The 24,907-nt window shown below is 41.5% G+C and overlaps 1 protein-coding gene across 3 annotated transcripts in view; it reads right to left on the bottom strand.

Moving 5' to 3' along the window:
- CAMK2A (calcium/calmodulin dependent protein kinase II alpha) overlaps nucleotides 1–24,907 on the bottom strand; it is a 176,627-nt gene that overhangs the window by 95,294 nt on the left and 56,426 nt on the right. For all 3 annotated transcript variants that reach the window (XM_075274955.1, XM_075274956.1, XM_075274957.1), the window contains exon 3: nucleotides 2,415–2,474. In XM_075274955.1, the coding sequence (XP_075131056.1) occupies nucleotides 2,415–2,474 (60 nt within the window). The remainder of the gene's footprint in view (nucleotides 1–2,414; nucleotides 2,475–24,907) is intronic.

Raw genomic sequence — 24,907 nt, 5'->3', positions numbered from 1 at the left:
CCTCTTACCAGTCCAGGATCCGATTTGCATTTGATGGGGCAATGGGGCTTCCCTCACAGTGCCTTTAAGTCTATAGTACAGTACACTGACAGTCAGACATGTTTTTTAGTGTGTACTCATTTTGGATATAGTTCAGGCTATAGTCTGTGTAGCAACAGAGGAAAAAAGCATTTCACGACTACAATCCCAAATTGTGGGGGATAGAGTTGTAGAGAGCCTCCATATTAAAGATTGCTAAGAGGACATTCAAATCTATCTCTAAACCTTAAAGGGGCTTTATGGCCTTTGTCGACTTATTAAGAGTTCTGCTGATGCGGGTAATGGCATAAAAAAAAGGTTGGTCTTCTGCATACAGGTCCCCTGGCTGATGTTGACAGTGATGTCCTGTTTCTGCCAGATGACCATTGCAACCAATTGCAGGCCTCGGCAGTGACCTCTTCACAAATGGCAGATCATACCTGTTACATGCCATTTGTGAAGAGGTCAACGTTGAGGTCTTTGATGTTCTGTAGTGGTGACCTGGCACAAATAGAAAATGTTATCATCAACTGCAAACAGAAAACCAGACCGGCCGGCCGCACTGTTAACAGAGGACCAAGACCAGATAAATCAGTTTTATGTTATTGGCCCCATCAGCAGTACTCTTAAACCTTAAAAAAATAAATCGGACAACTCAATCATCATTATTATTATTGTTATTTTTTGCTTATTTATATAGTACCGTCATACTCGGCGGCACTTTACAGACATTATCAACCCCTTCAGCATTTAGTTAGCACAATCTGAATAATTACCAGGTATAATGCAAAGCCTCTAAGGAAACCCATAAAACCTAAACTAGTTTGTGGCTCACTGGTATTAGGTTTACTGGTATTAGCAGTGGCGTAACGATCGTGGTCGCTGGGAGTGTGACTGCGAGCGGGCCCAGAGGGGTATTGGGCCTGCGATTAGCTGGAAATGGCCGGGGCCCTGGACAACAGTGGTCGGGGGCAGCCTTGTTCCCCGACCACTATACATATTATTAATGGAAAGAACCCTGACTGGGCCCCTTTCCATTTAATGCTAGCCCATGGGAGGTGTATAAAAATAAAAAAATACTAAACTCACCTGTCCTAGGCGGAATATCTACTCTGGGGCTCGTCCTGCGGTAGATGCTAAATCCTAGTGAGCCAAAGGACATTTGTTGGTGTCATCAAAGGTCCTTTAGCCCACTAGGATATGATCAGACTCTTGTGTGAGCTATTCTGGATTGTACAGGACAGTGTGGAAGCTGCTGAGAACGAGACTGATGGAAGGTAAGAATGAAAGAAGAGAACATGTGTGAGCAAGAGGGGGACAGGGGGGTGCATGCTGTGTGTAAGCAAGAGGGATAATGGAGATACAGGCTGTGTGTGAGCAAGAAGGGGGAATGAGAGCACAGGCTGTGTGTGAGCAAGAGGGGTAATGGAGGTACAGGCTGTGTGTAAGCAAGAAGGGGGATTGAGAGTGCAGGCTGTGTGTGAGCAAGAGGGGGAAATGGGGGTGTAGGCTGTGTGTGAACAAGAGGGGGAATAGGGGGTTCAGGCTTTGGTGGAGGTGGGCACAATTAGCACATAATACTGCGTGGGGGCCATTGGTGAGCACATAATACTGTGTTGGGGCCACTATGGAACATGTAATACTGTTTTGGGGCCTCTGTGGATAATCTAATACTGTTTAGAGAATACTATGGAGCACGTAATACTGTTGGGGGGCCACTGTGGATCACGTAATTCTGTGTGGGCTCCAATATGGAGCACGTAATACTGTTTTGGGGCTACTGTGGAGCACGTAACAGTGTGTGGGGTCCACTGTGGAGCACATAATACTATATAGGGTCCACTGCGGAGCATGTAATCTGTCCCAGTATTGCTTACATGTGGCACGCTGTGCTGCTCACTCACCATATTCTTGATAACTGCAGTTGTGGGTGCTAAAGCTGTACCCCTTTCAAGTTTTTGAGATATCGCTTCAGCACCCATAACCGCCACTATCGAGAATTCACTCTAGGAAGGAGTAAGGGGACAAAAGTTTGCATCAGGCCCACAAGACTTTAGTTATGCCACTGGCTATTTGGCCTGACTAGATCATTGGCATAGGACCTGGCAATAAGTAGACCACCATAAGTCAAGAATAAACAACAAACATTAATAACACAGAAATTAGGAAGTAATTCAATATGCGCTAAATATGACATAAGGTGCAATGTGCTGAAGCTTTAATAGTAGATATGAAACAGTGGAAGAGCATAAGAGAGAATGAGAGAATACTTGAGCTCATGTAAGTTTTTTGGATAGTTGAGCACATATTGCAGTGCTTACCAACCAGCTGCTTTGGGGGTCGGGGCTGTTTTTATGCACATTTCACAATATTTTTGTAAGATGCTTGAGACTGACCTATATTTGGATGCTTCAGGAGACGACAAATTCTTGCCTCACGCTCCAGTTTTTGATGATCTGGAAAAAAATATAAAAGGTTTACTCAGTAATGCACTTGAACATACTTAGGATTCCTTTAAGTATTCTTTTTGACCATACTATTGTTCTAGTATGAGCTGAGCTGATTTTGTTGCTTATTTATTTACTTATTTTTTTATACAGTGATATTCAGTTTTTTCTTTCTGTTTTTTCCTCACCATGTTGCAGTAGGTTTAAAGGGGTTTTGCCATTTCTCTTTCTCACTAGCTTGCCTGCTCTTTCTTCTTGCAGCCTGTATTCTTCAACAAGCTGATGGGCAGGATTTCTTTGATGGACAAGAGACTATGCATTACCTTAAAGGGGCTCTATCATTGGGAAAAGTCATTTTTAACTAAGCACATACTTGCATACTCTTTAGAAATGCTATTCCACACATACCTTTTGTATGTAATTTGCCTCAGTTTTGAATTAGACGGTTTTATTAATATGCTAATTAGCCTCCAGCGTGCACCCCGGAGGTCTCATCGAGCACTGTCTCTCCTGTGTGTACAGCACAGGCTGATCCTGATGACTCATCTCCCTGCTCTCATACACAGCACACAGCAGAGAGAGAACAGTGCTTGCTGAGAACTTCCTGTGCTCGCTGAAGCCTAATTAGCATGTGAATAAAATCCAGTCTCATTCAAAAACTACTGAGGCGATTTACATACAAAAGGTAGGTGTGAAATAGCCTTTCTAAAGACTATGCAAGTATGTGCTTAGTTAAAAATGACTTTTCCCAATGATAGAGCCCCTTTAATAGATATAGTTATTGCCTTACCTCGAGAGATTATTATGATTATTTAAACTCTATTAAAAATGCAAATCAAACATGCACAGTAAATGTATATTACCCTACATATGTTTGGAGGGAAAATAAAATTACATGCTGCCAGGATGGAGATGGACAGGCACTGTCCGAGCCCTTATTTACAAAATGCAAATAGCTGACCTGATTGCCCAGAAACTAAGAGCAAGAGATAACAGCTCTGAGCGCAAATGTGATCCTCAGAACTCAGCCCCCCTCTCCTCCAGAGGGAAGTGAGTTTCATCATATGTCCATTGTAAGTACCAAATGACCAACTCAGTTTTGCTATGTCTATAACCACATAAGGCTAGAAACACAAAACACAGACATCCCTATACGGATATTGGGATCAGGACACAATCTTGATCCATCCTTTTTAACTGTCTAGTGCCACAATGAAAAACATTTACCATCGATGTTGCTAGGGTGATGCTGACAAGGGGCTTTAAAAGTATACACTGTAGCCTTGTCCTAAGGATGAACTTTGATGATAGTTGATATCTGGTAAATTCGGCACAGACTGTGTTATCCACAATTAATTTTCTTGCATCTCCCCCTCTCCCACATATCTATTAAGATGAGTCAATGGATGCCAGGAAGTAGCAAATAAAAAATAGGAACCGTCTGCAGTGAGCCGTAAGTGTGTCATGTTTTTTATTAAGGTTCTTTAGTCATTGGAGGCTTAGGCTATAAAATTGGTGGCATTCCCAGTTTACAAAAAAAAATGTGCAGAAATAAAGTATGATATCATCAGGTACATCTGCCTGAGATTTCACATAGCATTTGTATGAGATGTTTCCCAAAGTCCTGGACTTAACAGATAATGTATTTTTCAGATAATATTAGGCTCTGTCCACATCATGGCAGAGAATTACATGTGAGCAATAAGTCAGTCATTTTCTCCAATGTGCATGTATACCTTGAATTGAAGGCTACAACCTCTGCTACTACTTAGGACATGTCATCTATAGGGTCCCACTCTATAAAACATACAACCAGACCTTGTGATGACTAAATGTGACGTCACTGGCCTGGGAAGTGGAAGTAGCACTGGTTTGTCTACTTAGTCTACTTTGAGACACTGATCTGTGAGGGTCCTACTATTGGACCTATCCTTAGGAGCAGATGTTTCATGAAATATCAATATTTAATTCCCAGAAACACTTTAATATTTTTTTTATAAAACTTAATTAGTGTGACATTGTAGGAGAGATCATGGGGTTAAACATCCTAGAATCTCCTCTGAAGAACTCAAACCATTTTATGCCCACCCTGCAGGAAAACAAGGAATATGTCAAGATTACACGAGCCTGGTTTTCAAGAATCTGTCCTACATAGCATGGGGTAGTAGTTTGTTCCTGTTGTGTCCGTATTCTGCAGAGTTTTCAGGACTCAAGAAGTCATAGAATCTTTTTAAACCCAATTACAATGTTATAAACAGTAAGTAATGCATCATCAATGATCCCATCCAGAACTACAACCAATCATTGACTTCAGCAGTGACCTCATTGATTTGGGCAGATCATTGCATTTACACGTCAATGCTAGGACATCATTGCTGAGGCGCATAGATTAGAGATTGCTTGGACCCAGTAAGCATAGGATGGTATAATTTATAAGTACTGACATATCTTGAAAAAACACACTGAACCCAATGTTCTGCTTTGCTTTTTAGTGGTTAAACTGAACTTTGTCCACATTGCTTTGAACAGTAAAGACAGGAAAATTTGTATAAATTTACCAGTATTCATGTGGGCGCAGCTGGTATGAGACATCTGCTCCCAGCATTTTGGGAGTTTAATAATTTACACCATCATGTTACGCAGCTTGTCTCATCTGTAGTTATTGTAAAGATTTCAGTGCTGTGTCAGTGCTTCTAAATTTCATGCACACATAAGTTTATTGGAAGACCATTACCTGGGTGCACATATAGTCATATTGTACTAGATCAGATTGGGTATTGCACTTTGGTTTCGTTATGATTAGAGATGAGCGAACAGTAAAATGTTCGAAGTTCGATTCGAGTAGCCGCTCAATACTCGACTATTTGATTGAACATCGAACCCCATTATAGTCTATGGGAAATAAATACTCTTTTAGAGGCATACCACTATTCGACTCAGGAGGGTCACCAAGTCCGCTATGACACCCCAGGAAATGATGCTAACACCCTGGAATGCAACTGGGACAGCAGGGGAAGCATTTCTGGGGGCATCTAACATGCCCAAGTCACTGTATTACGTCGGGATCCCTGCCAGCTTGCGATATGCACAAGCTGACTTTTTCCCATAGGAATGCATTGACCAGCGTTGATTGTCCGAATTCCATATAGAGTACAGCATTCAGCCAATCAATGCTGGTTCTGCTGGAGGCTCGTCTGTGAGGAGGCGGAGTCTAAGATCGGACCAGAATGGAGACTGCTGTGGACCGATCTTAGACTCCGCCTCCTCCAGCACAACCAACGTTGATTGGCCGAATGCTGTACTCTGTAAGGTATTCAGCCAATCAACGCTGGTCAATGCATTCCTATGCCGAGATGTAGCAGTGCTGGCCATGCGCTCAGCTCGACTACTCCGGAGATGCACTGAACCATGCTGCATATTCAGCACTGCTGCATCAGAGATGTAACAGAGCTGAGTGTGCGCTGAACCCTGCTACACACTCAGCTCTCAAGTTTTTTGGTCACACAACCGGTCCATGACTTTGCATCATACAACCAAAGTTGTCATGTAACCTTAATTAGCAAAGAATAAAGTAAATTTTCTATATCTTTGTGTTCCAGAATGTTTACACTGTATATTTTACATTATCTATATATTTAGATTTTTTCTTTTTATGTTTTCTTTTTCATTTCCTAATTTAGTTCCTTCCATCACTTTATTTTATGCTTTACAGACTTTATTTTCGAGACCAAAGCTTTTTTTTCCCTTGTTGTTGCCTGAGATACAATGATAAGTAATTGCATTAGAGAACAGGCAGCGATCACACAGTAGGACTAAGACTCTGCTGAACAATCAGAAGCCATTGTGTGCCCACAGCAGAATGACTGCATGGTTTTATTGCCAGGAGAATTTAACTGAACAAAGCCTCAGATGAGACGTCTCCTTACATTATTATTAATGGAAAAACACAATGCCAGAATTTTTTATCCATGAGCCCAGAAACAATTTGCAAAACCATTTACTATTCTCTAACAGTCATCAATAAATGAATAACCAGACAAAGTGGAAATATCTGATCACTGCTGAGGTCAGGACTGGCTCTATGAGTAAGGCTGACCATACACTTTAGATAGTTTTAGATAGATTTGGCTGACAACTATTCCGGCCAAACCCCTCTAAAACCATGCAGGCTCCGCAGTGTGTGCCTGTGCTTTGAATGGAGAGAAATCTGCTCTAGATTCCTTTGGCCACGGCCAGTGGCGTAACTACCAGGGTAGCAGGGGTAGCGGCTGCCACAGGGCCCGGGACATTAGGGGGCTCGGCGACAGCCGCTACCGCTGCTTGTTTTTTTTTTTTTTTTTCTTATTAGAACGTTACCAACTGGAGTTACTCCAGCCGGTAATGGGCCCTATTTACTTACCGATCCTGGCAGGGGCCGGGATCGGTATGTGACGCCGTGGGACCCACATACACTATTATTATACTCGGGGGTCTTTTCAGAACCCCGAGTACAATGATCGGAGGCCAGGGAGAGGTAAGGGAACGTAAAAAATAGTGTTAGTTACCTCTTTGGGCCTAGTTGTGTGATGTCCATGACGTCACATGACCGGTACCTGTGTTGTTGAAGGTGGCCAACACCACTGAGGAGTGCAACGGAGCCGGAGATAAGCAAGTGACAGTGTTTTTCTATGTTGGTTACCCCCTGGTCTCCGATTATTATACTCTGGGGCCTGAAAAGACCCAAGAGTATAATAATTGTTCACGGCTGTTCACAATGGGGCAAAATACTGTGTATAGGGGCCACCATGAGGCGTAATATTAAGTACAAGGGCCACTATGGGGCATAATAGTATGTGCAGGGGCCACTATGGGATGTAATAGTATGTACAGGGGCCACTATGGAGCATAATAGTGTGTGCAGGGGCCACTATGGGGCATAGTAGAGCGTGCAGGAATGCGGGGGGGGGGGTCGGTCAGGGTCTTCGGCGTAGGTCGGGAAGGGGGAGGGGACATGTCAATAGTTCGCCACAGAGCCTCCTCCGACATATGTTGTCAGGAATATCACTGGTCCCATCATGTATGACTAGATTAACAGTGAAACTCCTTGTCTACACCAACCTTTGCTTAAAAAGAATAATAATAGTCTTTATTAAGAACAATTAAATACTAGGAGTGAGGGTCCTGCTTACAAGAGCTTGCAATCTATGAGGAAATGGGGTGACAAAAAAGGTAAAAGCTTATTGGTACAGAGATTGGAGAGGAGCTAAATTAGGGAATGTGATAAGTCTGCCTAAGAAGATATGTCTAAAATGACACATATTGAGAATTCACCCGATTGCCTGGTAAGCACATTACAAAGATCTTATGCAGCTCAAAAAAAGTTTTCAAAATAGGAGTGGGAGAAACAAATAGGGGGGGGGGGTCATTTTAGATCACTGGGAGAAAAGAGAGAATGGGTAGGGTGGTAGAAGTAGGGATGCCATCACCTCAGGTCCCCTCATGGGATAAACTGAAGGGGCAATATATATATTTTATAATCAGCAGCTACTTATTCTATTATTGCAGTAGGTAGCGGCCAATAACTTACTCACACATCCACACTCCTTCCCTGGCAGGTGGAAGAAAGCCAGGATCCTATGTCCAGATGTTGGCAGTGGAAGCCTGTACAGGCTATACAATAGGTAGCAGCTTAACCTATATTGGGGAAGGGGAGCATAAAAAAAGGAAGATTATATGTTGTGAGGGGGGCCGTCATATACAGTGGGGAGGAAAATAAATGGGGTCATATACAATGGGGGGCCAGAAAAAGGTGGTCATATACTGTGTGTAGGCCAAAAGGGAGTTGTATACTGTGCTGGAGGAAAGAAAAGGATGGTTATATACAGTGTGTGTGTGTGTGTGGTGGGGCATATAAAGGAGGTCATATTCTGTATATGGGGAGACTAAAAAAAAAGGGGTTCATATACTGTGTGGGGGCCTGAGTAGAAGGGCATTGGGAAAGATATGTAGGATGGTGCAGCCTTATGGAGAGCGTTGTAGGGTACAGTGATTACACTGGAAAACAGGCTGTGGATATCTTAAATGTCATTAAGTGTTTCTTAAGCAGTTTTTTATGCTGATTTCAAATTTGAAAACCGTTTTGCTCTATCAGGTCAGATTCTTAAGATATTGTCGAGTAAGTGTTTTTATTTTGCTTAAATAGGACTACAAGCTTCTGACAGTATACAAAATTATATAACATGTATATGTTTTCAATAAAGTATATATATATACAGTATATATATATATATATATATATATATATAAGAATATTGTATTATAATTATTTATTAATGGGGCTCTATCATTGGGAAAAGTCATATTTAGCTAAGCACATCTTTGCATAGGCTTTAGAAAGGCTATTCCACACCTACCTTTTATATGTAAATTCCCTCAGTAGTGTTTGAATAAGTCCGTTTTTATTCACATGCTAATTACAGCAGGTTCACATCTGCGCCCCGGGTCTCCATTTTGCAGGTTTCCGTTTCCTGCCCGAAACTGGACAGGAGATGGAAACCTGCAGTCCTTTTTCAAACCCATTCATTTGAATAGGTTTGGAAAGTGCCCGGCCGTGAGCGCCTGTGAGCGTCTTCTGGTCTCCGCGGCAAAACAGTTTTCTTTTAAACGGACACAAAGTCGGACATGCAGGACTTTGTGTCCAGTTAAAAAAAAAAAAAAAAAAAAAAAAAAAAGGTTTTGCCATGGAGAGCACAAAACGCTCACGGGCGCTCACAGCTGGACACTGTCTGCCAAGTTTCCGTCTTTTGTCAGCAGAAGACGGAAACCTGAAAAATGGAGATTGGGCACAGATGTAAACCCGCCCTTAGGCTCCGGCATGCACAAGAAGTTATCAGCCAGCTCTCCTCTCCCTGCTGTGTACTATGTATGAGAGCAGGGAGGAGGAGTCAGCAGAAGCAGCCTGTGCTATATACACAGGAGACAGTGCACGAAGAGACTTCCAGGATGCACGGAGAAGGCTCATTAGCATATGATAGAGCCCCTTTAATGTGGTGATTCGTTAAAAATATGGCGACCAGAAGATGCGTAAATTCACCTGATCATTTTTACTATGTGTGCGGCTTTGTAACAGACAAGTCACATCAGAAGAGTTTCACGCCGTTACTAAAGAAAGCATACGAACTGTACTCTGATTCGAAGGTGGATTGTGGTAAGTCATGGGCACCAAAGTTCATCTGTTTGACGTATTCATGCAACTTGCATGGTTGGATCAGGAAGACAGAGAAAAACAATCACATGGCGTTTGGAGTTCCTATGATATTTTTGCACATATTTTACAGATATTTGACTTCAAACTGAATTTTTTTTTATCATATAATTATGTATGTTATATATAATGTCAGTAGCTGTTTTATGTTTAAAATTCATGTAGCAATAACTTTTAAAATACAAGTTTTTGTGCAAAAATTACATTTCTTATGTTTTGAAGTAATTAACTGAAATATAAAATTTAAGATCGTGGATATTTCAAGAATGGAGGGTGATAGAGAAACAGTTTGCATATTTGAAATCAGCATGTTCAAATTGACTAAGATCGATTATTGTATACCAAGATATCCGCGGAAAGGTTTTTTTTGTTGTGTAGTGTTATCTCTTCCAATAACACAGATGATTATAGGGCAGGTCCTATCCTGTTGCATGTTTTCGGAATGGATCCGGAAGCCCCATAGACGTGAACGTACCATGAAGTTTACTTGAATGTCATCCAACTGCATTTTGTGACAACATTGGCTACCAACTTGGATGCACACTTGATCGTTTTCATGGACCCTTAGATCTTATTCATACGACAGTGTAAAACAGCAATGGCCGTCACATGGTTGTGTTTAGAACACCTTGAATTTAAAGGGGCACATTTATCAATACTGTTAAACTATGAATCCTGTTCGTAGTGTTAGATATATTTATGAAATGGTCGTATGCACCTTTGTAAATATGGAGTGTTTCTAGAAGCTCCAAAATTGTGACTCAACTATCATCTGACTTAGGGGGCGTTCACACTACCGTCAGTGTCCGACAGGTAGTGTCCGCTCCTAGTGTCCGATCAAAATCTTGCACGGACATTAGGAGCGGACACTAGCTGTGTCCGTGACACTTGTCATTCACTTAAATGGCGATCGGGTGCGTTCTATTGCACTTCGTGCCTGTTCTTCACTGTCCGCATGTAAAGATGTTCGACTTTTCAAGCAGACAGAAATCCCGACGTAGGTTTTTTCTGTCCACTTGAAAAGTCGGACAACTTTACAAGCGGACAGTGAAGGAAGGAGCGGACACTACCTGTCGGACACTGACGGTAGTGTGAACGCCCCCTAATAGTGTCAAGCTTTACCATGAGACAAATATTTAGAGCAAATCAGCAGACAAAATCTGTAGACCAAAAACTTGCAGGCTGTAAGGAACAAATATTTGGCGCAGGCATCAAAGACTCCAGGGCATAACATAAGCAGACACAAATCATCTCTCGCTTATTGGGGAGACAAAAATGGAAGTTGCATGGACGTCATTCACTGCCATGTCAATAAGTCCCATCCATGCACTTAAAACCCGTGAAAAATGGCACAGCCATGTGAATAAGGCTTTACTCCAAAGCCCCTCAGTTCTTGTATTACTATCACAGGCATTTCTATACTTTACTATATAGACGCTTTAATGGACAGTGTTCCAGGTATCTAAGAACTCTATCACGTCTTCTGCTCTTCCTCCCAGCATTAATAACTTACCTGCCGAGTTCCTACATAGCTCCAACATGACCCTTAGTAACATTAAAGCAGGTGAATATCTGCAAAAATGTATTAGATGCAAAGCCACAACAACTCCAGATAAATAGAGCGTCGGTGATAATCCTGACACTTTTAATTGATGTGAGATGAGACAACACATCATTGGCACTTTTCAGTAACTGCGATGTATTCTAGCATTAATGACATCACATCGGATTGAATAATCGTGTTTGTCTGTGATCGGGAGGAGGTCAGGAGCAAAGTCACAGCCATTGTCCAATGATGGCACCATCAATAGACGCTGTCATGACCATCTGTTGTGTGCTGCCTTGTATGCACCGTGCTGAATTGGAGCTGATCTTTCTCTTATGAAAGCCAACGATGACGTATAGTATTAAAAAGTTATTCAGTGACAATGTAGAGACTAAATCTTTACACACACACACACACACACACACATATATATATGTCATGTGCAGAAGTTTTAGGCAACTATAGATAAATTGCTGTATAGTAGGAATGCAGTGCATCAGCCTTCCATTGTGGCATCCTGCTCCCAATTAGGCCCGGATGAATAGGCCTACTTAGGGGGGAATCTCAAGTTGCGGACTCGTTGCGGCAAGATCGACCAGGACTCTTCTTTTTTCTGCTTCCTGCTGCAATCTCTGCCTCCCATTGGAAACAATTCCCAGGATTCCACGAAGAATCTGCTCCAGATTCGTGGGTGAAATCTGCAACAAATTCCGTGGTGTGAACAAAGCCTAAGAGGCAAAAGTACGAGATTCTGATTAAGGAGAAGCATAGCCACAGATGATATCAGGATAGTACTGTGAAAAAGTTTTAAGCAGGGGAATCTGCAAAATCAGAATGCTTTAGAAAATAGAAGGGTTAATAGTTTATTTTTGTCAATTACAAAATGAAGAAAAGATAAATGTAAATCCTATCAATATTTGGTGTGACCTTTGCCTTTGGCCTTCCATCAGTTATTCTTGCAGACAATTTTGAAGGAACTTGACAGGGAGGTTGTTCCTGCCATCTTGGAGAACTAAACCCAGATATTCTGTGGATGTAGGCTTGCTCCAATCCTTCTCTCTCTGCATGTAATCCCAGACAGACTGGATGATGTTGAGATCAGAGCTCTATGGAGGCCATACCATCACTTCCAGGTCTCCTCCTCCAAATGGCAAAGGTCACACCAAATATTGATCGGATTTAGATTTCTCTTTACTTTAATCACTTCATTTTGTTAATTGACAACAATAAACTATTAACACTTTGTTTTTTATTTTTAAAGAATTCTTACTTTGCAGCTTTTTTCTACACCTGTCTAAATCTTTTGCACAGTACTATATTGATATCATCGGTGGCTGTGGTCCTCCTTTGCTGTACCTACACTCTGTAATCCTTAGCAACATAATTTTTAGCTGGACATGCAGAACTAGGAATGGACAGAAAATTACAACTTCTGAATCCAGGAATCTCACTATAAGGGTGCAGAGGTACCAATTGTTATCTCTCCAGGAGCCTGACGGGTCCCAAAGTCTTCTCTATATTATAAGAAAACATCAATATTATACATAATACATGGTAAGTGGGAGCCACATTACAGAATTTGCACTGGGGCTCTAGAGCATCAAGTGACCTCTCCCTCTGTCTGAATCTAAACATGAATGTTTCTGTTCACTGATAGCAAGCAAATGTTTCGCAAAAGGTAAGGAACGGATGCACAATAGAGGCAGAAAGACACTGCCCAAAAGCCACCTAAAATTGGATGGTTTTTTTGCAGCACACCGGCAGGAATCGCTACTGGTCTCTTACTAATTTCAAGCTATGGACTATGCAGCCATCGTACATCACAGCGGGTTAGCTGTCAGCATGCACACTAGTTTAGTATGCCCAATTTAACTCCAGATTAGACGTGGTGGTACCAGATTAGAAAAATAATGCACCTGTCCTCATTCTGCATATATCGTCATTTTTAGCCCGAAAACTATGGTCTGCATATGGACCATTAGAGCCATTAGGAAAGTATTAGAAATTCAGCCACAAATATATGAGCACTGTGATGTCAGGACCATAAACCTAATATGTTCTTCACTGTGTAAGACTTGTCTTCTGGTGAGATGCTGCTTATGTGAGAAAATAGACTGAAATGCAGGTTGGCAATGTACGAGCTGTCAAAGTGTCATGTTAAGCTAAAGTTCTGGATGACAGAGATAAGGAGACATCGGTACACCTACAATGACACCGGAGATAATGCTTTTATCAGACTCCTTCTTCAAGAAATCTATTCCTGTTGGCAAGTCAGTCATTCAAGAGTGAAGCTGATCATTATCTGGAGATAGGCCAATACAGTAGATAGATAAATAGATAGATAGATAGATAGATAGATAGATAGATAGATAGATAGATAGTATATTTGATCAAAAATAGTAAAACTCAGCTTCTCTGACAAAGCAACCTCATTCAGATAGGACCCTATACTAAACAAACTCAGAATAAGACTACAGTGTCAACACAGGGCAAGTAAGATCCAGAGCAATGCTCCATTTCTGTAATTGTAGACTACATTCAGATGGCTGTTAAAAAAACGGACGTCACCCGTCAGTGTTAATTTCAATGTCAATAAATTGGGGCTACTCACATGACTGTTTTTTGATGGTCCCTTATTCAGCGCCATCAAAGTATAGTGTCAGTGAAAACAGGTGCTCCTTGGGGTCAAGACAGCCATGAAAAATGGATCTTTTTCTTGGCCTGTTTTGCACCTACTTTATGTCAATCTAGCCTTAGACATATGGGAGACTAAAGTAAAATGTAAGGGTGTACTTCTGTTCATGCTAGGAGGTGGGAAAGTGCAATTTTGACATCAAATTTGCTACATGTTTCACACAACAAAGCTTCTTTAACCCCTGGCATCCCTAAGTATGGCTGCTTCCGATCATGCAGATAATGTAGCACTACATACTCACAATGTCCCAGATTCAGTGGGACAGTTCTTCTGTCCCAGTAGGCAGGAAGTATGTCCCAGCTGTGGGGAAGGTAGCTCGGTAGCACCAATGGTGCAGACCCAAACAGTCAGAGACAGGGACACAAAATCCAGTGCAAACAGGTTTATTTAGTAAAAACAGCAAAATAAATAAACCTTCAGGTCTGGTACAAAAATAATCAAAATAAAATACAGCCTTAACTTCAGGCAAAAGGCAAGACAAAACTCCTGCTCGTCCGAGCTCTAACTAATACAGATTAAGTCTAACTATGTGTGGTTTATGTCCAGACACTGAATCAAACAAAAATAAACGAGTCCCAGTTTGGTCTCACTAAAACTCAGCTCTCCAGGACAGACCCAGGCACCTCCTCTCACTCCCAGTATCTGCCCTGAAGTGTAGGTTCTGCAGTCTTTTATGGGCCAGTAACAAGCCCAGGACCCACGCCTGGGGCTGAGGCCTATTCAAGACCCGCACTGGACCACACATATGTCAGGAAACTGGGGGATATATATTGTGACTCCAGCACTCTGCCTGTCACCTTCTCACACAGCTTCAATTCCTCCTGACAGACATGAGATGGATATAATGGTGAAGCAGGGAGCCATCTGCTTCCTGCTTCATCTTTTGGCTCCTGTCTCTGCTGTAGGTGCGATGTGATGACATCACTTACTGTATATTGCAACTGCTGCTCTCTGAAGCTTCCGAAACCAGAGACAACCAATGGGTTGTTTGGCACTAGGAGAGGGACATAATATTGTAGTGGCAACTTCAGGGGGGACATTAAACTGTAGGGGCAGATGGTGGGGGACATTCAACAGTGTGGGCAACTGGAGGAAGTTTTTATACAGTAGGGGTAGCTGAAGGGGGACACTAAACCGGGGCAACTGGACAGGGTCATTAAAATGTTGGGGCAGCTGGAAAGGGACATTCAGATGTAGGGGCAGATGGTGGGGAACATTCAATAGTGTGGGCAACTGGAGGAAGTCTTTATACTGTAGGGGTAGCTGAAAGGGGACATTAAACCCAGGCAACTGGAGGGGGTCATTAAAATGTTGGGGTACTTGGAAAGGGATATTAAAATGTTGGGGCCGCTGGACGACACACTATGGGTGCATCAAGAGAAGAGCTTTATACTGCGGGGGCAACTGGAAGGGGAGTTTATACTATGAGGCAGCTGGAGGAGCACATTATAATGTGGAAGTGTATCATGTAAGGGCAAATATATGGGCATTATACTGTGGGGAGGCACAAAGAGAAATGGATATGAGTGGGTGGAGTCAAAGTAGAGGTGGGTGGGCTTAAGTTCACTGTACCACACATTCTCTCTCTCTTTCAATTCTTTGAAAGCTGGCATCTGTTATTGTACGGCACCTATTCAAATGAATGGCTGCCCATAATACATGGACATGTTAGTTCTGCCAGTGAAGAGCCACTATTATGCTGAGGTTACATTGTGAATTGACTGACCAAAGATTGCTGTGTCACCCTGCATCTTTTTAAGAAATGTGAAGAGGTCGTGTTGCAAAACACTCTCAATTGCAAAAAAAATTGAGCACTGATAGAAAATTCTGAATAGAATTCAATTTGCCATAAGAGAGGATGTCTTATGAACTTTTTTATGTGGAACTGGAATACCTCCCCAACTCAACAAGGCAAGCAAACAAAACCCTGTGCTAAAAATAATATGTTCCATAAAAGACGAATAGATCTGTAGGAGGATCTTGATGTGTCATCTCCTCAGTAATGGACTAACTAAGCATCATAGGAAGATGGAACCCTCTTCTATTAGACTGAGTAGAAAGGCCCTGGCGAATGTGAGCTGTGTGAGTGGCCTCCATGTAGTACTTCTTTTCCCAATGGAGGGGAAAATAGTGGACTGCACCGGCATCCCGTCATGGCAGCCGCAACGGAAAGCGCACATGCGGAATCCCCGTGTGAACTAGCCCTTAGAGGCTTCAATACATTCAGCATGTTGTCTTGCCTGCATCAGTGCTAACATACAACTCTCCATCTCGTTCCCTTAACCTAGGCCACTAATTGGCTAGTAATATACCTGATAGGGTAATATATATATACACTCACCGGCCACTTTATTAGGTACACCTGTCCAACTGCTCGTTAACACTTAATTTCTAATCAGCCAATCACATGGCGGCAACTCAGTGCATTTAGGCATGTAGACATGGTCAAGACAATCTCCTGCAGTTCAAACCGAGCATCAGTATGGGGAAGAAAGGTGATTTGAGTGCCTTTGAACGTGGCATGGTTGTTGGTGCCAGAAGGGCTGGTCTGAGTATTTCAGAAACTGCTGATCTACTGGGATTTTCACGCACAACCATCTCTAGGGTTTACAGAGAATGGTCCGAAAAAGAAAAAACATCCAGTGAGCGGCAGTTCTGTGGGCGGAAATGCGTTGTTGATGCCAGAGGTCAGAGGAGAATGGCCAGACTGGTTCGAGCTGATAGAAAGGCAACAGTGACTCAAATAGCCACCCGTTACAACCAAGGTAGCCAGAAGAGCATCTCTGAACGCACAGTACGTCGAACTTTGAGGCAGATGGGCTACAGCAGCAGAAGACCACACCGGGTGCCACTCCTTTCAGCTAAGAACAGGAAACTGAGGCTACAATTTGCACAAGCTCATCGAAATTGGACAATTGAAGATTGGAAAAACGTTGCCTGGTCTGATGAGTCTCGATTTCTGCTGCGACATTCGGATGGTAGGGTCAGAATTTGGCGTCAACAACATGAAAGCATGGATCCATCCTGCCTTGTATCAACGGTTCAGGCTGGTGGTGGTGGTGTCATGGTGTGGGGAATATTTTCTTGGCACTCTTTGGGCCCCTTGGTACCAATTGAGCATCGTTGCATCGCCAAAGCCTACCTGAGTATTGTTGCTGACCATGTCCATCCCTTTATGACCACAATGTACCCAACATCTGATGGCTACTTTCAGCAGGATAATGTGCCATGTCATAAAGCTGGAATCATCTCAGACTGGTTTCTTGAACATGACAATGAGTTCACTGTACTCCAATGGCCTCCACAGTCACCAGATCTCAATCCAATAGAGCATCTTTGGGATGTGGTGGAACGGGAGATTCGCATCATGGATGTGCAGCCGACAAATCTGCGGCAACTGTGTGATGCCATCATGTCAATATGGACCAAAATCTCTGAGGAATGCTTCCAGCACCTTGTTGAATCTATGCCACGAAGAATTGAGGCAGTTCTGAAGGCAAAAGGGGGTCCAACCCGTTACTAGCATGGTGTACCTAATAAAGTGGCCAGTGAGTGTATATATATGTATATATATATATATATATATATATATATATATATATATATATATATATATTTGATATGTGTGTGTGTATTCCAGCAATACTCGTGCTCTACTCTTATGATTAGGTTTGCTGATCAAGCCATGTCATGGTGACCTGTACTCAACACTTATTTACTTAATCAATATTTGTGTCACGACCGCTAACATGATAAGTAAATAATATGTCCCAAAATAATCAAGAGAATGTTACCAGAAAATCAATAATTGCTAGGACTTTGATTCGCCACGTAACAGACGACTAGCTGTCATATGATGGGAAATTCACCTGATTACTGTTTGATACGTGTAAATTGAAAATGCTTATTGAAATATTTGTCCAAATACGTTGCCCATGTACGCCCACTGCGATGGGTATAAAAAGGGCATGACTTGCATAATTAAGTAGGCCTCTGCTCAGATACAATCTTGTCTCTGTGTTGATTGTATCTACGGCCTAGGCCTCTATCTGATCTGGCTACCACCCAATATGCTCAAGTGGTTCTGTTGAAGACCACCCCAACATACCAAATCTAAAACAGAGGGGTGCCAGACCGCAATGGTTAGGTCCTACAACATATAAGGAAAGCTGTAAAATACTATAATATAGTGGGAACACATATAAAACATTATAAATCAATACATACAACACAGTGGCACATTAGACATAAAACAAAATAAAACATTTTAAGCAGTGTCCACTGGGATGCTGCAGGTAGTAATGTAGATTTTGTTGGCATAAGATTTAATGCCGCAGTGTCTACTAATAAGCCCCATACTGCGTATGACCATGGGGCGTTATTGCTTCTGGTCCGATGACTGCTCCTAATGGGGCTCATTAGGCGTATTACTGAGACTAATGAGTGTCTTACTGCTAATGACCGCGTTATTGGACACCCTACTGCCTATTACTGTAGACTGATGGGAGTATTATTCAAAATTATTACAAATAATTTGCATCTTATTGGATTTTACTGCTATAATGTTAGTCCTATATTTTGCCTTGATTGCAATGTCATTGATTGTATGGTGTTAGGCTTTGTTCACATTTGCACTGGATTCTCTGTGAAAAGCTTCCATCTCAAATTAAGTTAAAAATGCCAGACAAAATAGTGCAACCTGGTAAGTTATATTGTGCAGCAATATACAAGACTCCCTGCCAGGAACCCAATGGGCACTATTATAGTCAAAGGAGTCTTTTAGGAGCCTTTTGTCTCTGTCGTGCCATGTTCTGGTGCCTCCATTATTTTCATTGTCCTGAAAATAACACGGAACAAAGCCGTATACTAATATAATAAAGACGTATCCTGTGTGTTTGTATATATTTAGGTATTAGTGGGATGTAACTCTATGGGCCTGCTATCACATGCTGCCAGCTGATAAGAAAATAATGTCAGGCCTAAGAACATGATAATGAATTCTTCAAGGTAACACCAAATCCTGAAACTCAGACTATACATACAGTAAAATTGTCCTATTCTCATACAAGTATTCCTCATCATTAGAGATGACCATAGAGCTGACGCTCTGATTTCAGCTTATACCAAGGGACCCACATGACGCTTTACAGTCCCTGCAAAATCTAGCGAATCCCATCCACACATTACAGAAAATTTCTAAAACTGTTGCGGCTTTGTAAATCACAGTATGTCAATTTTACCCACAGAAATGCAAACAGTTTCCCTACAAGTATAATAAAAGCCAAAAGTCCGTAGAGGAAACACATCCCAATTTCAAAATAAAATGATTAATTAAATGAAATAATATTGTAGAATTATTAGTATTGTATAATAAATAGTATGTACAGTATAGCTTGTTACTGGTCTGATCTGCCAGCAGTATGTTATAGAGCAGGAGGAGCTGAATAGATTGATATATAGATCTGTGGGAAAGATTCAGTATAAAGGTATATTCACATGTACGTATCCATTCATACATAATACATTTTAGTAAACAAGTTACAAAGATCTACTGTATCTTTTCGCATAGACTATATATGTCAGTCTGCTCAGCTCCTTCTGCTCTATAACATGCTGTCGGCAGATTTTTCTGCATTTTCATGGTGATCAGTGATGCCTTTATGGTTGTATTTGCTTTACAAATCCATTTGCTGAAAGCTTACTTTAGTGGCAGGGTGGGAGTTTTGTGGGGGGTCAGGGATGACCTAAGTAGCGGGGCCAACCTCCGTGATCCCATGAACTGCGGTTTTCACTGCACATCGTGCGTTTATATGACGCTGCTCAGAATCTACCTCCTGATGAGCTAGAGACAGGGAAACGCGTCGAGGAATTGAGGAATTCTCTAGCAGTTGAGTGAGGGACATGAAAAGTATCAGGGGTGATCCGTTTAACAGATGAGCTTATAATATTGGTGGATTGACGGGGCTCATGATAATAGACTGAACATAGGGGACACCCTGACATTCAGTCACCTCACCTGCGTATAGTGAGATGTGGAGCAGAAGTTAGCACTACAGATTTTGCAAACAATGTGGTGATACTAGGTTACATTGTAATAAGGGACAGTAATTGCACATGGGATATAGGTTGCAATTGGGTGCACAAGAGTTCCCGAATGTAGAAGTTACCAAATCATTGCCTTATCCCTCTGAGAACATTTATTCAGAGGTTATTGGGGCTCTCTAGGGGGGGTTGGTTTTTATGGACCTTTTTACCATATCAATAAAAGTTATATTTTATTATTATCTTTTGAGTAAGGACTCTCTTGAGTGTATATTAGTCTAGTTTCCTTACACCCTTTGTATTACATCAGGGATGACCTGTATTTTAGGGGCTACAGTCCATGGATGGACCTGTGCCCTCACCATTGACTCTTCTGATAGTCTATGTGTGGGTAAGCTTGAATCATTACCTAACCACTTGTTTATAAAGGAGTTTCACCGAGCAAACCACCAAGACTTCTATTCAGACTGGATAGTAGGTTTAAAAACGGGAGCTTTTCAGCAGCAGTATCAACATCCGACACCTTCCAAAGGTGGAGTAGACACAAATAAAGCAGACCAATGGATGAGAAAAGAACTGCGCTTGCTCCAAATCCGTTGATTTAACACGTCTTTTATTATGGTTCTAAATACACAATAGAACCATAATAAAAGACGTGTTAAATCAACGGATTTGGAGCAAGCGCAGTTCTTTTCTCATCCATTGATCTGCTTTATTTGTGTCTAACCACTTGTTTGGCACACTTGTATTTACCTGCTTACCTATTTGCCCTTTGCACTTTGTTTTTTGATATGCTGCTTTATGAATTGGGTTTGTGCTAGGCCAGGGTCCACATTACGCAAACACAGCATTATGACTGCAAAAGACGCCTCATTTTACAGTACCTACCAAGTGGATGGGATTGTGGCTAATCCTATCTGCACATTGCTATGACTTCAAAAACTGTTGAGTTATGTAGATCGCAACATGTGAATTATACTTAGGAAAACCCTGCGGACTTTCTGTGAAAAGTACTGTGGAAAAAAATACAATGTGTTTCGACTGCATCCGTTTCTGCAGCACTTTAGCCATGGCTCGCTATGTGAGGGGGCACTATGGGGGATAATACTGTGTGCAGGGGCCTCTATGGGGGATAATACTGTGTGCAGGGGCCAGTAAGGGACATAATACTGTGTGCAGGGGCCACTATGGGGGATAATACTGTGTGCAGGGCTTACTAAGGGACATAATAGAGTGCGGAGGAGGGGGTCGTTCGAGGTCTTCGACGTCGGTTGGGGGGGGGGGCCATGTCAAAAGTTCGCCATGGGGCCCAGCCATTCCTAGTTATGCCACTGCTCAAGAGGCATACAACTTATTCTACTTGCTGGGGGCCTACTTTTGCTGGATACGTTTGATATGTTGACCATGTTTTACGGGTCCTATACAGCAATTTTTTTGTGTGTGTTGTTCCGGCATTTTCTAAACTTTGAAAATCTCCACAAAAAGATCTGATCAAAAACAATATCACAAAATATCACAAAATCTCTCTTTCCATTGTATTACGGGCTGCATTGCATGAAGGTGTCACAAATTGATTCATGGTTTGTTATTCTTTGCAAAATTGAGACTGCATCTTAGGGAAGAAATAGCAAAGAGAAGGATCTGATAACAATATATCAGCAGTAGATGTGATCCTGTAAATATACATCCCATGAATTATTTAATAACATTTATGCCTTAAGTAAGATCCATGTATGTGAAATTCCCCAACCAACAATGGATTCTATCAACATTGCATTGTATATATTCTCAGCTTCTTGTCTCCGAATTCTCCAATTAGCAGTTTCCAATTATGGATGGCCCATGGCAATGTTTCCTTGTGCATGTAGCATGGCTTATTAACGCCAAAGCAAGTGCTCACACAATATAAATTCTTTGTAATGATGTCATAAATGTGCCACAAGAAGACTTGCTACATGTATTAGGCTTCTACACTCACATCTAAAGCAAGGCACACATTGAACCACTCATTGCTTTCTGTAGGTCTGTGGTTTATCAACATTCTGAGCCCCTGTATTGCATTACAGACAACTGGAATCATCTTTAGGTGTGATTGGAGAAGAACAAAATCTTCTAACTCATTGGCATAAAAAAATAAATAAATAAAAATTCACCCAAATCATTGCCCCTGATGACACAAAACTGTGTTTCACCTATATAATAATCTCTTTAACGGAGAGGGAAAACTATGGGGGGTTTTTTCTTTCTTTTGTGAAGTTTATAATCATGTAATGTATGAAAAAACATTATTATCCTTAAAAGTTGAATGCTAGATATACCGTATAATGTTATACAGTGTTGGCCAAAAGTATTGTCACCCCTGCAATTCTGTCAGATAATACTCAGTTTCTTCCAGAAAATGATTGCAAGCACAAACGCTTTGGCATTAATATCTTCATTTATTTTGCTTGCAATGAAAAAACACAAAAGAGAATAAAAAAAAAGTCAACTCATTGATCATTTTACACAAAACTCCATAAATGGTCCGGACAAAAGTATTGGCACCCTCAGCCTAATACTTGGTAGCACAACCTTTAGACAAAATAACTGGGAACAACCGCTTCCGGTAACCATCAATGAGTTTCTTACAAGGCTCTGCTGGAATTTTAGACCATTCTTCTTTGGCAAACTGCTCCAGGTCCCCCCTGAGATTTGAAGGGGGCCTTCTCCAAACTGCCATCAAGAGATCTCTCCACAGGTGTTCTGTGGGATTCAGGTATGGACTCATTGCTGGCCACTTTAGAAGTCTCCAGTGCTTTCTCTCAAACAGGAACATTCAGGTCTTTGGAGATGGACTTGTAGCCTTGAGATTGCTCATGCTTCCTCACAATTTTGCTTCTCAAGTCCTCAGACAGTTCTTTGGTCTTCTTTCTTTTCTCCATGCTCAATGTGGTACACACAAGGACACAGGACAGAAGTTGAATCAACTTTAATCCATTTCAAGTGGCTGCAAGTGTGATTTAGTTATTGCACCACCTGTTAGGTGCCTCAGGTAAGTAACAGGTGCTGTTAATTAGACAAATTAGAGAAGCATCACATGATTTTTCAAATAGTGCCAATACTTTTGTCCACCCCCTTTTTTTATGTTTGCTGTAGAATTATATCCAAATTGGCTTTTTGACAATTGTTTTTGTGGTTTTCCATTGAAGACAAATTAAATGAAGATAATAATACCAAAGAATTTGTGATAGCAATCATTTTCTGGAAGAAAATGAGTATTATCTGACAGAATTGCAGGAGTGCCAATACGTTTGGCCAACACTGTATGATAAGATGGCGCCTGTATCCAAGATGGGTGCAAGAAAAACAAATGCTTGGCTTGCTGCCACAAGACAGCGCCCCAAGGTTAACACGCAGGACCGGGAGCAGCTGGCTATATATGGCACTGCTTAAACTTTTTCTGTTTGATTGAGCTGTACCATACCAATCAGGAATGAATATGAAAACTTATGTTGTTGTTATATCACTTCCTTTCTCTGCTACTATTTAACCCCCGTGGTCTTGAATAAAGGTGAAAAAAATGAATACCAATACAGAATGGTGTGAGTTCTTTAGCGCCTGGCACTCAGCCTAATTAATTAGGATGAGGATAGTTACCGGGGATTATTGGTCAATTAGTCATAAACGCGACTCTGACCTTATCACTTTGTGCTACCTGGAAAACAGGTGAGAAACAGATGTTTTCCTGTTATTTTTCTGAAGATAAAAGAAAAAAAAACTTCTAAATTTAAAATGATATAAAAATAAAGCCCTAGATATCACCAGAAACAAAATGTAAAAATTATTTGAATAACCAAACAAAAAAATAAAAAAGATTTAGCCTTCAAAACCACATGTACCTCCAAGCCAAAGATGTACATAGCCATGAGCCAAGGGAAATGGCCTAAACCTGAAGTGGTCAAAAGGGTTCCCCTATTTTATTCACAGTATAGGTGATAATTGTCGGACCATTCACAGCATGGCTATCGGGTCACCTAAAAATCATGAGAAAGGGAATCCTGTGTCTTCCATTGGAATGGCCTGGCAGTCAAGAATACACGCAGCCATTCTAGTTATATCTATGGGCCTGACAGATATAGGTGAATACTGTACTTGTTCTTTTTGGCTGTCCCATAGACGTTGAACACTACATATCCATGACTGGTACTCCATTCAAGCCTGGGATACAGGATATTTCTTTTTGTGACTGGTAGGGGTTGCAGCAATGAGAATTTACTTTGGATCCCATAAATAGATTATAATTTAGGATTCCAGAAAATGTATACCATCTGGTGATCTGATATGACCATTATCTCCTACTGAGGAAGTAAAACATGGTGTGAATTATTGTGAATTATATTTGGAGCATATGGATATGGATGGAGCTAAACGGTCAGAAGAGCGATTGGTAAAGCACTGACTTGTGACCGGTCACCCGCTGTTGTTATTGTCATTGCTCTCCCTTTTCAGGCACATTATCCATTGTTTCAGTTGTATTGGGCCATGCATACTGCGGTAGCATCTACTAGTCCAGATGCCTGAAACATAGATGAATATGTCACGATCAGCACATTACATTGAGGGGCCACCACAGAGATCTCTATTGGTGTAATATGGAAACCTCTGTATACCTACTGTAATAAAGACAGCAGTAATGTTAAGAACCTGAGTCAGCCACAAACTGTACTAAAGAGACATTAGGATTAGTGCACCACAAGACAACATGTACCCTATCCATAGGATAGCGGCTAAGGGGTAGGGACCCCCATTAGTCACAAGAACAGGCAGTCCCATATCGTTCAATAGTGTCATGAAGGTGCCAGCATTAAAAGCTGTCCCCAATTACACTACCGCCAGAGGTCTCCTATTAAAGGGATTATCAAATTTTAATAAATGTT

Source organism: Leptodactylus fuscus, chromosome 5 (genome assembly GCF_031893055.1).
Source record: "Leptodactylus fuscus isolate aLepFus1 chromosome 5, aLepFus1.hap2, whole genome shotgun sequence".
NCBI lineage: Eukaryota > Metazoa > Chordata > Amphibia > Anura > Leptodactylidae > Leptodactylus > Leptodactylus fuscus.
This window is presented reverse-complemented; position numbering and strand designations above follow the sequence as displayed.